Raw genomic sequence first — 15,505 nt, forward strand, 5'->3', positions numbered from 1 at the left:
GATAGTATCCTTGAAAGCTGATTTGGAGATGAAATTGTATAGTTTTAAACGTTTTTAGTAAATTGTTCCAGTCTGTTAGCACGGCAGACTGAAATGATGATTGACCAATTACTGAGTGTGTTTTGGGGGTTTTCAGCAGGATGAGATTTGTAGAACGGGTGTTGTAGACGGCAGAGTTGACGTTTATTAGTTACTCAACTTTTTCTGCTTCTTGCCCTGCATACCAAGATTACTAGATCTAACATCTGTGTGTGTGTCTGTGTGTGTGTGTGTGTGTGTGTGTGTGTGTGTGTGTCTGTGTGTGTGTGTGTGCATGTGCGTGTGTGTCTCCAGCTATAGAAGAGGAAGGTGTGTCTCAGGGAGAGGAAGGTAGTTTCTCCAACTCTCTGCAGGAAGTCCAGGACATGGTGAGTCTGTCTGTCTGTCTGTCCATCTATCCCATCTCTATACCCTCTCTACTCGATCTCCATACCGTCTCTACTAGACTTTTTTTTAACAGAGTAGTCACGGTCATTTGTCACTAAAACCCATAACTAGGTGCATGCAGTACTGATCTGATTTATAGACTTGGACCATTATTAGTTTAGTGAATAGTATAGACTTGGACCATTATTAGTTTAGTGAATAGTATAGACTTGGACCCTCATTATTTTAGTGAATAGTATAGACTTGGACCATTATTAGTTTAGTGAATAGTATAGACTTGGACCCTCATTATTTTAGTGAATAGTATAGACTTGGACCATTATTAGTTTAGTGAATAGTATAGACTTGGACCCTCATTACTTTAGTGAATAGTATAGACTTGGACCATTATTAGTTTAGTGAATAGTATAGACTTGATGAGCACTTACACCAGATGTGCCTTGTTGTTGAAGGTGATTGACAGGTGGGGGTTGTTTAAGGCATGTGGGAGGTGTATCTTGACCTGGGTTAGGTAGACTTTCAGGACATCATCACTAGTGTCCCCTTGTATCACTGGGTGTTTCTGCCTTACAACACAAGTATAGACCCTCCGCAAAGGAGGTCAGCTGTGCAGGGTGACCCTCTGCTTGTAACCCACCTGCCCGATTGTCCACAAAATCAGACTTGTTGTTGGGAATGGTAGATGACAGGTGGGGGTTCTCAAGTGGGTTATGCTGATGTTCTTGGAGCCCAGTAAGGATCCTTCCGCTTGAGCCAAATCCACTGGCTGCTTCCTTCAGCCACCTCTGAGACTGATCTGAGGTCTGCCCCTGAGACTGATCTGAGGTCTGCCTCTGAGACTGATCTGAGGTCTGCCCATGAGACTGATCTGATGGTCTGCCTCTGAGACTGATCTGAGGTCTGCTGCAGAGCCTGTCCGTGGCTTCATCCCTCAGCGGTCTGATGGTAGAAGAAGCCACAAATCCTCTGCATCCCACTTCCACCAGATAGACGTTGGTCTTTATAGACTTTATTCCAGCCATTCTGTGTTTCTTCTGCCGCTAGTTCCGCATAGCGCCGCATCGTCCGTTCATAGGCCTCCTCGACCACGTTCTCCCATCATGTGACTGTGAGTTCTATGATGTAGGCTTTTATTTTAATTTTTTTTTTATCTTTTTCCCCCATCTTTTTTTCCGTTTTTCTCCCCTCCCAATGTTAGTCGTTATGCCAATTCCCAATCCCCTTCCTGGTCGTTGCGCACTCTACCCCCTACCGTCGGTCTGGGAGGGCGGAGACTATCACATGCTTCCTCCGACACATGTGTAGCCAGCCCACCGCTTCTTTTCACCTGGCAGCGCGGACTCTCACTGGGATAGTGTAACGTGTGGAAGGTCACACTACCTCCCTCCAGATCCTTCCCTCGCTGTGCAGGCGCCCCGACCGAACTGTAGGAGTCGCTGTTTACAACGACCCGGACCCACCCACTGGCTTCCCTCCCGCTGACTCTGCCAATCGAGCCAGTATGACGGCCGGCCAAGCCGGAGGCAACGCTGACAGCGGGATTCGATACCAGTGTCTCTTTTGCGTTGGCGACGAGCACTTATTCCGCTGCGCCACCCAGCCGCCGATGTAGGCGGTTTTCAATGAAAGGGACCAGAGTACCAAGAAGCGCTGTCAGGAGGAAAGATTAGTGGCCGATATCCTCCAGCATCTTCCAGTCACGAGCCATGCAGAGGTGTCCTGCATAGGTCCTGTCCTGCATAGGTCTATATTTATATTTACTGCATAATACTGTATATACATATCCTTATCTGTCTGCATATAATCTTCCTGTATACCAACTTATACACCTGCATATAACCCATATAACTCTGTATGATAGGATGTACAATAATGTTGTATATACCGTATATATATATTTATTCTTACCGTATATATATATATATATATATATATATATCAACCTGTCTGCATATAATCATTTTACATATAATAGATACTATATCTATGTCTGTACATACCCCTTATCTACTCTTACTACGTGGTTACACTGCTGGCCATAGCACTGTACATATTGGTATTAAAACTCTATACATACATCTGATTAGCAATATTACTCAGTAGTACTAATTTATATATTTTATACCCAGTTTAATCTCCTGTACATTGTATATTACTATTGCACTTTACTGTTACATTTGCACTCTGGTTGGATGCCAAACTTATTTTCGTTGTACTGTACTTGTGCTGTATAACAATACATTTCAATCTGATTGTATCGATGTTTCCCAGGCCATTGACAATGTCTTATCTTAGTTGTTGTACCTACTTATTATAGACTTGGACCAGTTATTAGTTGTTATATGTATGTTAAACTGTGAGTAGTGTGTAATATGTCTGTTGTTGTCATCAGGACTATGTTATACTGTATGTCTGTTAACTGTCTTGTATTGATGATGTCATCAGGACTATGTTATATGTGTGTTAACTGTCTTGTATTGATGATGTCATCAGGACTATGACCCTCCCAGTGAAGGACAGGTGAGGAGGCCTCAGTCCTTCTCTCACCATGACCCCATTCTGACACTGTTAGCCATGACGGACCAAGGAGTGATGTCATATACTGAACCTAGGCCACAGCCTGAGGTAATGCACACACACACACACACACATGCACACATGCACACACACATGCACACATGTACTGGAATATATTTAATCACACTGAGCATCAAAGATAAACCATCTGGGTTTGGTCACTGTAAACATATCACCTACCACTAGATGGGAGTCTTATCACACGCACATGTATTTCCTCTGTCACGACTCACGAGAAGAGTCACTTCTTGGCTGCCAGAGCAGCGTTTAGATAATATGTTGGTATTATTTGGTATTACCAGTGATGGGCAAGCTACTTGGAAAATGTAGCAAGCTACACTACAAGTTACTCTCGATTAAATATAGCTCAACTACAATGGAAGCTATCCCCAGAGAAATGTAGCAAGCTACACTACAAGAACATGACAAAAATAGCTAGCTACATCGGCACTACTTTTTTTTTTTTTTTTTTTTACTTCGTGACCAAGTTTCCACCAAACAAATAGGCAGGAAAAAAAATTCTCAGTTTGATTGTTTATTATAAAACTGAAACAAATCAAATCAAATCAAATCAAATTTCGGTCTGGCTTTTTGTGTCATCCTTTTAACATGAACTTGTATTACACACTTCTTCAATATCTGAATTGTTTTACTTCATTTTACTAGTATTATGCTACCATGTATATACTACTACCAACTATGCTAATATGTCTATACTACTACAGTATGTACTCAGAGTATAACACTCAAGCGTGACACTGACAAACAATACTACTTATCCTTGGCTGCTAGATATGTACCACTCCTACTGACTTGTTGTACACAATTTGTAAGTTGCTTTCAATGAAAGTGTCAGCTAAATGACCAAATGTATTTAAATATGTAACTCACAAAACATTCCATGGCCCCAAAATCATGTGGGGACCGCCCCTGGGGGTCTTGTCCCACAGGTTGAGAACCACTGCTTTTCCCACTTTTTTCTTTTCTCCACCCCAATAATATTGTTCATTTTCTGCCTACAGTGAAACATCATGATAGCAGCTATCTTAGTTAAAGCTGTTGACAAAGTGTACTGACTTGTGTGCTGTTTGGGAACAGTTGATTTTCATCAGCTCACCTGAATGTGTCTTCAAGTTGAGAGCAGCATAGTTTTAGCCGTTTTTTCAGTCAAACTCATAAATGTGTCCCAGATAGGGCCATGGAGAGTCATTGTTGTTATTGACATCATCATCTTCATCAATGCCATCGAACCCCTCTGCCATTTTGCGCAGAGTCGTTCTTGTTCATGTAATCCAAATTGCATTCATTCAATACGTCTGTTTTGATTTTCACTTCCTGCTTTGCGGCTGGAGTCCCGCCCTATCCTGCCTCTGATTGGCCTACCCATAACGTTTTGGCCTACCATACCCAATCGTGAAGTCGTCACTCATATCTAAACAAACCAACCAATCATAGTGGGTTTTTTACGGGGATTTTTTTTTCTCCTCGCAGATATTCTAGTCTAAACTGTTTCTCTCGAAAGTAGCGTGTAACGTTTCTCGTCGCTACGTTACTACTTCGTTCTATAAATAACTCCGCTACAGAGACTGCTACCCTTGTTAAAAAGTAGCAAGCTACCAGCACGCTACTGAGAATTGTAGTTAAGCTATGTAGCGTCGCTACTTGTAGCAAGCTACTGCCCATCACTGGGTATTACATTATGGTATATTATAGTAAAGAAGCAAATTAGATATTTGTGGTTGAGTGTGGGTGTCGATGACCCTTCACCTCTACACAGTTGGTCATTTATCTAAATGTAATCAAGGGTCTGGTGGGACTTCTGCTCAATCCCCCTCTAAAATCTATAGTAAACAATGGATGTTAAATAAATAACCTTCTCTCCTGTGTCTCCTCTACTCTGTCTCGCTCTCAGCCTTCCCACTGTCTCAATAAAGAACCGTTTCTGCTGTGTCTCCCCTACTCTGTCTCCCTCTCAGCCTTCCTACTGTCTCAACAAAGAACCTTCTCTCCTGTGTCTCCTCTACTCTGTCTCCCTCTCAGCCTTCCTATTGTCTCAATAAAGAACCTTCTCTCCTGTGTCTCCCCTACTCTGTCTCCCTCTCAGCCTTCCTACTGTCTCAATAAAGAACCGTCTCTCCTGTGTCTCCCCTACTCTGTCTCCCTCTCAGCGTTCCTACTGTCTCTATAAAGAACCTTCTCTCCTGTGTCTCCTCTACTCTGTCTCCCTCTCAGCGTTCCTACTGTCTCTATAAAGAACCTTCTCTCCTGTGTCTCCCCTACTCTGTCTCCCCCTCAGCATTCCTACTGTCTCAATAAAGAACCTTCTCTCCTGTGTCTCCCCTACTCTGTCTCCCTCTCAGCCTTCCTACTGTCTCAATAAAGAACCTTCTCTCCTGTGTCTCCTCTACTCTGTCTCCCTCTCAGCCTTCCTACTGTCTCAATAAAAATAGATAAAGAAGAATAGAGTAACCACTCTGTTAAAAATATACAAATTATATATATGTATATTATAAGAAAAAGGTTAACCTTTATTTAACCAGGAAAGTCACATTGAGATTAAAAATCTCTTTTTCAAATGAGACCTGGCCAAGATAAGCTGCAGCAAAGGAATACAAAAGTTGCACATGAATACAAAAAAACAACAACAAATTACACAAATACACTAAACAACCAATATCAGAGCCAGAGGCAACCTAGCGGAGCAGGCAGCGACAATAGACTATTAGGGCAAATCAAAACAACAACAGACCATTGATTGGACCTCTATAACCGTGTCGAATGCTTTGGAAAGATCAATCAAAAGATAAACACAATGCTGCTTTTTATCAAGGGCAACAGAAATATCATTCACAACCTTCAGCGCAGCTGTGATTGTGCTATGATGCTTCCTGAAGCCTGACTGAGATGAAGATAAGATATCACTTGAATATAAAAACTCTTTAAGTTGCTCACTAGCAAGAGCCTCGAGAACCATGGCTGCTATGTGATAAAGGTCTATAATTATTCAGGTTTGCCTGATCTCCCCTTTTTAAAAGCGGGAGTACAAAAGCCGATTACCAAATACCCGAACTTTTATTACATTCAAGGGTAAGGTTAAAAAGATCAGCTATATAATCAGCTGCCAATCTGGGAAAGCTAGGATCAAGACGATCAGAACCAGCAGATCTTCCTGGATTTAAAGCTTTAAGATCTCTAAGCACTTCATGTACTGAGAAGGGAGACGAACTAGAAGAGTGACCATTGAGCTCCGAATCATCAGCCCCGGCGCTGGGTGGCAAGGAGGCAGACGAGGCGACAGAATCATCAGCCCCGGCGCTGGGTGGCAAGGAGGCAGACGAGGCGACAGAATCATCAGCCCCGGCGCTGGGTGGCAAGGAGGTTGACGAGGCGACAGAATCAAACAAAGAACTAGAGGAAATACAATGCTCATTAAAACAGTTCAACACTTCAGACCTGTCATAAACGGCAACGGAATCCTTCATCGGGGGCGGCTGGGTGGCGCAGCGGACATTGCGCTCGTCACCAACGCAAGAGACACCGGGTTCGACTCTGGCTGTCGGCGTTGCCTCCGGCTTGGGCCGGCCGTCATACTGACTCAATTGGCAGAGTTAGAGGGTGGAAGTCGATGGGTGGTCATCTGGACGTTGTGAACAGCGACTCCTACAGGTCGGTTGGGGGACGCCTGCACAGCAGAGACAGGAAATGGCGGGGGTAGTGTGAGCCTCCCACACGTTACACCTCGCCAATGAGAGTCCGTGCTGGCAGGTGAAAAGATGTGACAGGCTGCATCCTCGTGTACCGGAGGGGACACGTGATGCAAGGCTTCTATCCTCCCTACAACCGGCCAGTGGGGGGCATATGCGAGCAACGTTCAAGACAGGGGAGGGAAGAATTGGCACAGTGGAATTGGGATGGGAGAAAAATAGAAAAAGGAGAAAAAGTGGATAAAAAAAAATAAACAGAATCCTTCATCACACATGGAGGTAAGACAGTTATTGTCCACAGACAAGGATTTAACAGATCTTTAAAGTTGTCGTAGTCGCCGACAAATATAACTCACGTTTTTAATAAAAGAAGTGCACTTATTACGAAGCTGTCTAAAAACAAGCCAATCAGAGTCAGACCTTGATTTCCTAGCATCGCCCAGGCCAAGTTACGTTCACGAATAAGATCGGAGAGGTCAAGTGAAAACCAGGAATTGTCCCTCCCCTTAAAACTCTAAATCTACAGAAGGGGGCGTGTCTATCAACAATTGAAATAAACCCATCATAAAATAACTTCCATGCCATTTCAACATCTGGAATCAGTTCAATTCTGTTCCAATCAAAATGAAACAAATCATGAAATTGATGATCATGATGATGACAATAACAATACAAGTGTCTGTTCTATCTTGGACGTGACCTTTGACCTTGTGTATCCTGCAGGGTTCCGGGGAGGAGGAAGAAGAGATGAGCGTCGGGGAAGTGAAGGAGGATCACACACTGACCAGACACTCCCAAACAGAGCTCCGGGACAGGACTACAAAACCACACAGGACTACAAGTACCAGCTCCACAGGGCCCAAGGCTACAGGAACCCACAGCAGGGCAGCGGAGGACCACATGAGTACGGAAGTCCTGCAGGGACAGCTGACTCAGTCTGCAGGTAATTACTGTTGTAATATAATTATATATTATAATCGAAGGACTTTACCTTGGAGACCCCACACAACATACTGTACCTACTGTACACACACCACAATCACATCCTGTAGCAACATAATGAATCAGATCCTGTAGCAACATAATGAATCACATCCTGTAGCAACAGAAATAATCACATCCTGTAGCAACATAATGAATCACATCCTGTAGCAACAGAAATAATCACATAATGTAGCAACATAATGAATCACATCCTGTAGCAAGAGAAATAATCACATAATGTAGCAACAGAAATAATCACATAATGTAGCAACATAATGAATCACATCCTGTAGCAACATAATGAATCACATACAGTAGCAACAGAAATAATCACATAATGTAGCAACAGAAATAATCACATAATGTAGCAACATAATGAATCACATCCTGTAGCAACATAATGAATCACATAATGTAGCAACATAATGAATCACATCCTGTAGCAACATAATGAATCACATAATGTAGCAACATAATGAATCACATCCTGTAGCAACAGAAATAATCACATAATGTAGCAACAGAAATAATCACATAATGTAGCAACAGAAATAATCACATAATGTAGCAACATAATGAATCACATCCTGTAGCAACATAATGAATCACATACAGTAGCAACATAATGAATCACATACAGTAGCAACATAAATAATCACATAATGTAGCAACATAACGAATCACATCCTGTAGCAACATAATGAATCACATAATGTAGCAACATAATGAATCACATCCTGTAGCAACATAATGAATCACATACAGTAGCAACATAATGAATCACATCCTGTAGCAACAGAAATAATCACATAATGTAGCAACATAATGAATCACATCCTGTAGCAACAGAAATAATCACATAATGTAGCAACATAATGAATCACATCCTGTAGCAACAGAAATAATCACATAATGTAGCAACAGAAATAATCACATAATGTAGCAACATAATTAATCACATCCTGTAGCAACATAATGAATCACATAATGTACCAACATAAATAATCACATAATGTAGCAACATAATGAATCACATCCTGTAGCAACAGAAATAATCACATAATGTAGCAACAGAAATAATCACATACAGTAGCAACAGAAATAATCACATAATGTAGCAACATAATGAATCACATCCTGTAGTAACAGAAATAATCACATAATGATAATGTAGCAACAGAAATAATCACATACAGTAGCAACAGAAATAATCACATAATGTAGCAACCGAAATAATCACATACAGTAGCAACAGAAATAATCACATAATGTAGCAACAGAAATAATCACATAATGTAGCAACAGAAATAATCACACACCGTCACCCTCTTAAAATAATGGCCTAAGTAATTTTTTTGGAGAAAATGTATTTTTTGCCTAACTCATATCTTCATGATGCTGGCCACCCTCTGGTACAATCGCCTACATCCTTAATTGAAAGGATTGATTGATTGATTGATTGAAAACTTTATTAACAGATTGTAGAATGGGTACAATACAGTACAGCTCAATACACACAATTGTTAAGGGGATGCAGACCAGAGAAAGACTTTCGTCTTGTTTACATCAGGGTCCCCCATTTTCAATTCATCAGGACATATATGACATACATGACATACAGATAGTCAGTACTGCTACATCTATACATTTATGACATACCAGATTTGCAAATACAGTACTGTTTGTGATACAGAAGGAGTCAAGAAAAGGGAGTATATACATTTGACGTAGACACTGTACATTGGAGGAGGTTGTGTGGGGGGGGTTGGGTACATTGGGATATTGACAACCATACTGGGTAATTTACATTGGAGGTGGTTGGGGGGGGGGGGGGGGGGGCCGGGGGGCACACTGTATAAACAAGTAATACTGTACATTGAGGGGGGGGGAGGAGGAGACACTGTACAAACAAACAAAATTGTACATTGAACTATTGACAAAACCATACAAAACCAACCTTACTAGGTAAATGACTGTACATTGGAGGGGGTTGGGTTAGGATATTTACAGGGGCCAGTGTTGAATTGCAGTCTCCCGTAGGTGTCCCTTGAGAGAGGTTTTGAAAGTGGGTAGTGATCCACATTCCTTTACAGCTTTGGGTAGGGCGTTCCATGATCATGCTGTTTCTACCCTGGAAGAATATTGCCTATGTCAAGAGTGTGACTCAGGCAGTTTTATCTTTTGCCTAAGTCACAAGACATGCTACTTAGGCAATTTTACAACTTTTCAAGATGGCAGATGCTTCGAGAAGTTATATGTGTAGTTATTTAGTCTTTTACTGTCACAAATTATAGTTTAATTACAAACACAAAATAGCTAGCTAGCTCTGTGAAGCTAGTAAGTTTAGCAAGTTACTAAAAATGTGATAAGTTTCAAATGTATTGTCATTATACAGCACAGTACAGTATAACAGTACAGTACAACAAAAATAAGTTTGGCATCAAACCAGAGTGCAGATGTACAGTTTGTGCAATAGTAATATACAATGTACAGGTGATAAAGCGGGTATATAAATATATATATATATATATATTTTTTTTTTAACCTTTATTTAACCAGGAAGTCCCATTGAGATACAAGATCTCTTTTGCAAGGGAGACCTGGCCATATAATTAGTACTACTGAGTACAGTGTTATTTATACATATATGCAGAGTTATAGTATTATGTACAGTGATACAGGTATAAGGACACTATGGTAGAAGGTCATACTGGCCAGCAGCATAACTAGTAGGAGTATATGTACAGATATAGATCTATAGTATGTATCTACAGATACAGTACAGTATGTAAGATGATTATTATGCAGGTATGTACAGATATAGCTACAGCATCTACAGATATGTAAAATGATTATATGCAGGTATGTACAGATAGACAGTGGAATAAATAAATATATATATAAGTACTCGGTAGCTTAATTACAGTTTTTCCTTTTTGGTAGGAGAGTCACTTGACTCCAACACCAGTCGGGCCTCATCCAATAAAAACGACAATGAGACTGTGGTTAAAGAGAGGGAGCAGCATGTACCGTGCCAAGAAGAGGAGAGTGAAGAAGAGAGTGCTGCTGAAGATGCCAAGCAGACGCATCCACACCATGAAGAAGACACTGATTATGATGACGATATTGGCGATCCAGATGAGTCCTCCGATGAGTCCTCTCCCCCTGAAAATGGTCCCCAAAAAAAACAGAATCCTTCATCACACATGGAGGTAAGACAGTTATTGTCCACAGACAAGGATTTAACAAGTCTAAAAAAAAATCTAGGATAATTTAAAGTTGTCGTAGTCGCCGACAAATAGAACTCAGACTTGGCCTTTTTAATAAAAGAAGTGCACTTATTACGAAGCTGTCTAAAAACAAGCCAATCAGAGTCAGACCTTGATTTCCTAGCTATCGCCCAGGCCAAGTTACGTTCACCAATAAGATCGGAGAGGTCAAGTGAAAACCAGGAATTGTCCCTCCCCTTAAAACTCTAAATCTACAGAAGGGGGCGTATCTATCAACAATTTAAATAAACCCATCATAAAAGAACTTCCATGCCATTTCAACATCTGGAATCAGTTCAATTCTGTTCCAATCAAAATGAAACAAATCATGAAATTGATTGATTGATGATGATGACAATAACAATACAAGTGTCTGTTCTATCTTGGACGTGACCTTTGACCTTGTGTATCCTGCAGGGTTCCGGGGAGGAGGAGGCTGAAGAGATGAGCGTCGGGGAAGTGAAGGAGGATCACACACTGACCAGACACTCCCAAACAGAGCTCCGGGACAGGACTACAAAACCACACAGGACTACAAGTACCAGCTCCACAGGGCCCAAGGCTACAGGAACCCACAGCGGGGCAGCGGAGGACCACATGAGTACGGAAGCCCTGCAGGGACAGCTGACTCAGTCTGCAGGTAATTACTGTTGTAATATAATTATATATTATAATCGAAGGACTCTACCTTGGATACCCCACACTACATACTGTACCTACTGTACACACACCACAATAATGAATCACATCCTGTAGCAACAGAAATAATCACATAATGTAGCAACATAATGAATCACATCCTGTAGCAACAGAAATTATCACATAATGTAGCAACAGAAATAATCACATAATGTAGCAACATAATGAATCACATCCTGTAGCAACATAATGAATCACATCCTGTAGCAACAGAAATAATCACATAATGTAGCAACATAATGAATCACATCCTGTAGCAACATAATGAATCACATAATGTAGCAACATAATGAATCACATCCTGTAGCAACATAATTAATCACATCCTGTAGCAACATAATGAATCACATAATGTAGCAACAGAAATAATCACATAATGTAGCAACAGAAATAATCACATAATGTAGCAACAGAAATAATCACATAATGTAGCAACATAATGAATCACATAATGTAGCAACAGAAGGCGGTTAGGTGGTCGAGCGGAGATTGCGCTCGTCACCAGCCCCGGAGCTGTGAGCTTGGTTCGCCTGTTCGAATCCAGCTCACAGCTCCGGGGTTGTCACCAGCTTGGCTGGCCGTCTGCACTGATACAATTGGCTGTATCAGAGGGTGGGAGAAGCTGGCGGGGTGGGTCCGGGTCGTTGTAAACAGCGACTCCTACAGTTCGGTCGGGGCGCCTGCTAAGCGCGGATTGGACGTGAGGGGGATAGTGTGGTCCTCCCACACGCTACGCCCTCTCAATGAGAATCCGCGCTGCCAGGTGAAAAGAAGCGGTGATTGGCTGGACGTGTGTCGGAGGAAGCACGTGGTGGCCTCCACTCTCCCAGATGATCTGACTGTGGGGGGTAAAGCGCAGCGACCAGGAAGGGACTGGGAATTGGCATACGACTAACATTGGGATGGGAGAAAATCGGAGGAAAATGGAGGGGGAAAAAGACCAATAAAAAAAATAAAAAATAATGTAGCAACAGAAATAATTAGGGATGCCCCGATCGATCGGCCAGCGATCGGTATCGGCCGATATTCAGCATAAATATGAGATTGGTGAATTCCGATAATGCTTTATTTTCGCCGATCGTGAAAACCGATCGAAAAACATGATCCAATTCTTAGTGGAGATCTCACTTGCTGACTTCTCTCTCAAGCACACAGAGAGCTGCAGCGCACGGCCCCTCCTCCTCCTCTGCCCCTCCCTTACCCGTGTCAACACAGAGGCTCCGGCAGTCTGCTCTAGTGCATGAGACCTCTGTGAGCTAACGTTAGCTACCTAGCTAACGTTACTGTTTAAACTAAATGACCCAGTCAACTATTCACTTTTAGTTTAATACATGATGCATTGTCTAACGTTATCTAGCTGGCTAGCTACTGATAGCTGCTGATATCAACAAATGCTCCAGCAATAGTCGAGTGCATGATACCTCCGTTAGCTCGGTAGCCAACGTTAGCTCTATATGAAATGTCCCAGTAAACTAAATAGTTCACTGAGGCGTTGTCTTAATGTTATCTAGCCGGCTAGCAGTAGCTACAGATAGCTCCTGATATCAATGTCTTATAACATTGATTCGATGCGTATTCGAGCCCCTGGCTTGCATCGCATGAGGGCATGTTGAATGTGATTTGACCAAAGCGGAGTATACAAATAGGGTCCAGCTGCAGCGCCGGAGAATCCTGGCTGTAGCTGGAGGCTACTCGAGTACACACAGACAGTGGAGCTGTTTGCAGATAGCGAGCATTTTGACTTGTTGCGTGGTGGCGATGTCTCGCAGATAATAAAACTACAAGTATGATTATATAATATATATATTTTATTAAAAAAAATTAAAAAAATTATATATTTTTTTTTTATTTTTTTTTATAAAACCAAAAACGATCGGTATCGGTATCGGCCGATATGGCTCATAGACAATCGGTGATCGGTATCGGTGGCAAAAAAATGTGATCAGGGCATCCCTAGAAATAATCACATACAGTAGCAACAGAAATAATCACATACAGTAGCAACAGAAATAATCACATAATGTAGTAACAGAAATAATCACATACAGTAGCAACATAAATAATCACATAATGTAGCAACAGAAATAATCACATACCGTCATGATGCTGGCCACCCTCTGGTACAATCGCCTACATCCTTAATTGAAAGGATCATGCTGTTTCTACCCTGGAAGAATATTGCCTATGTCAAGAGTGTGACTTAGGCAGTTTTATCTTTTGCCTAAGTCACAAGACATGCGACTTAGGCAATTTTAAAACTACAGTCTGGATGAAGTAATTTCCATGATTCAGAGCTTGTCCCCTATTGGTAAGTGATAAGGTTTACTATAATATAGGCCAGGCTATACATGGTGTGTAGTTATTTAGTCTTTTACTGTCGCAAATTATAGTTTAATTACAAACACAAAATAGCTAGCTAGCTCTGTGAAGCTAGCAAGTTTTGCAAGTTACTGAAAATGTGATAAGTTTCAAATGTATTGTCATTATACAGCACAGTACAGTATAACAGTACAGTACAACAAAAATAAGTTTGGCATCAAACCAGAGTGCAAATGTACAGTTTGTGCAATAGTAATATACAATGTACAGGTGATAAAGCGGGTATATAAATATATATAATTAGTACTACTGAGTACAGTGTTAATTATACATATATGCAGAGTTATCATATTATGTACAGTGATACAGGTATAAGGACACTATGGTAGAAGGTCATACTGGCCAGCAGCATAACTAGTAGGAGTATATGTACAGATATAGATCTATAGTATGTATCTACAGATACAGTACAGTATGTAAGATGATTATTATGCATCTATGTACAGATATAGCTACAGCATCTACATATATGTAAAATGATTATATGCAGGTATGTACAGACAGACAGTGGAATAAATAAATATATATATAAGTACTCAGTAGCTTAATTACAGTTTTTCCTTTTTGGTAGGAGAGTCACTTGACTCCAACACCAGTCGGGCTTCATCCAATAAAAACGACAATGAGACTGTGGTTAAAGAGAGGGAGCAGCATGTACCGTGCCAAGAAGAGGAGAGTGAAGAAGAGTGTTGTTGAAGATGCCAAGCAGACACATCCACACCATGAAGAAGACACTGATTATGATGATGATATTGGCGATCTAGACTATAACCCGTCCTCTGATGAGTCCTCTCCCCCTGAAAATGGTCCTCTAGACTAGAGGATGAGGATGTTGATGGAAACAATACGGTCAAAAGGAAACGAAGTAAACACCTCAGCCCAGAAACATGTAAGCAAAATTAATCCAAGCAGAAACGTCTCAAAGGAATGCCATACAAGGGCAAAGGTGGCAACAAAATACCTGCAAAGGCTAAGGGTCCTCCCTGCAATTCAAAGTTCTGTCAACGAGTCAAGACTCGAGACTGCCAATCCATTACAGAAGAACAGAGGCAGTGGATATTTCAGAATGTTTGGTCGATGAACACTTGGGAAGAACGTCGGTTATACATAAAAACTTTGGTCACAAAGGTCGCCATAAAGCAAAGGAAAGTTGCTGAAGAATCCAGGCGCAATGTGTCATTGTCCTACCAACTTAAACTTCAGGATGGAACAAGTCATAAAGTGTGCCAGGCACTTTTTTCTTCTACACTTGGTCTCCCTGAAAGAACCATTAGACACTGGCTGAATGAAGACACCATCGAACAAGCAGCAGCCCCGCCAACTAAATCTGGACCTAAGAGTGGCAAGCATGCAAAGCTGGAAACTGACGTCACAGATTTCCTTAAGGACTGGTTGAACCTGCCCACTGTTGATTCGCATTACTGCAGAAGCACAGCGACCTACAAAGACAAGAAGTTCCTTCACCCA

General features: G+C 41.4%; 1 protein-coding gene across 1 annotated transcript in view; it reads left to right on the top strand.

Annotated features, from left to right (window-relative positions):
- Nucleotides 1-14,858, top strand: part of LOC311223823 (protein TALPID3-like) — a gene marked incomplete at both ends in the record, with an annotated part of 71,181 nt that extends 56,323 nt beyond the window's left edge. The window contains 6 exons of the mRNA XM_084308588.1: nucleotides 334-407; nucleotides 2,920-3,051; nucleotides 7,431-7,650; nucleotides 10,635-10,903; nucleotides 11,378-11,600; nucleotides 14,854-14,858. Coding sequence (XP_084164714.1) covers nucleotides 334-407; nucleotides 2,920-3,051; nucleotides 7,431-7,650; nucleotides 10,635-10,903; nucleotides 11,378-11,600; nucleotides 14,854-14,858 — 923 coding nt within the window. The remainder of the gene's footprint in view (nucleotides 1-333; nucleotides 408-2,919; nucleotides 3,052-7,430; nucleotides 7,651-10,634; nucleotides 10,904-11,377; nucleotides 11,601-14,853) is intronic.
- Nucleotides 14,859-15,505: the final 647 nt, after the last annotated feature.

The sequence above is a fragment of the Notolepis coatsorum genome, assembly GCF_963971535.1.
Source record: "Notolepis coatsorum genome assembly, chromosome: 2".
In the NCBI taxonomy this organism is placed as follows: domain Eukaryota; kingdom Metazoa; phylum Chordata; class Actinopteri; order Aulopiformes; family Paralepididae; genus Notolepis; species Notolepis coatsorum.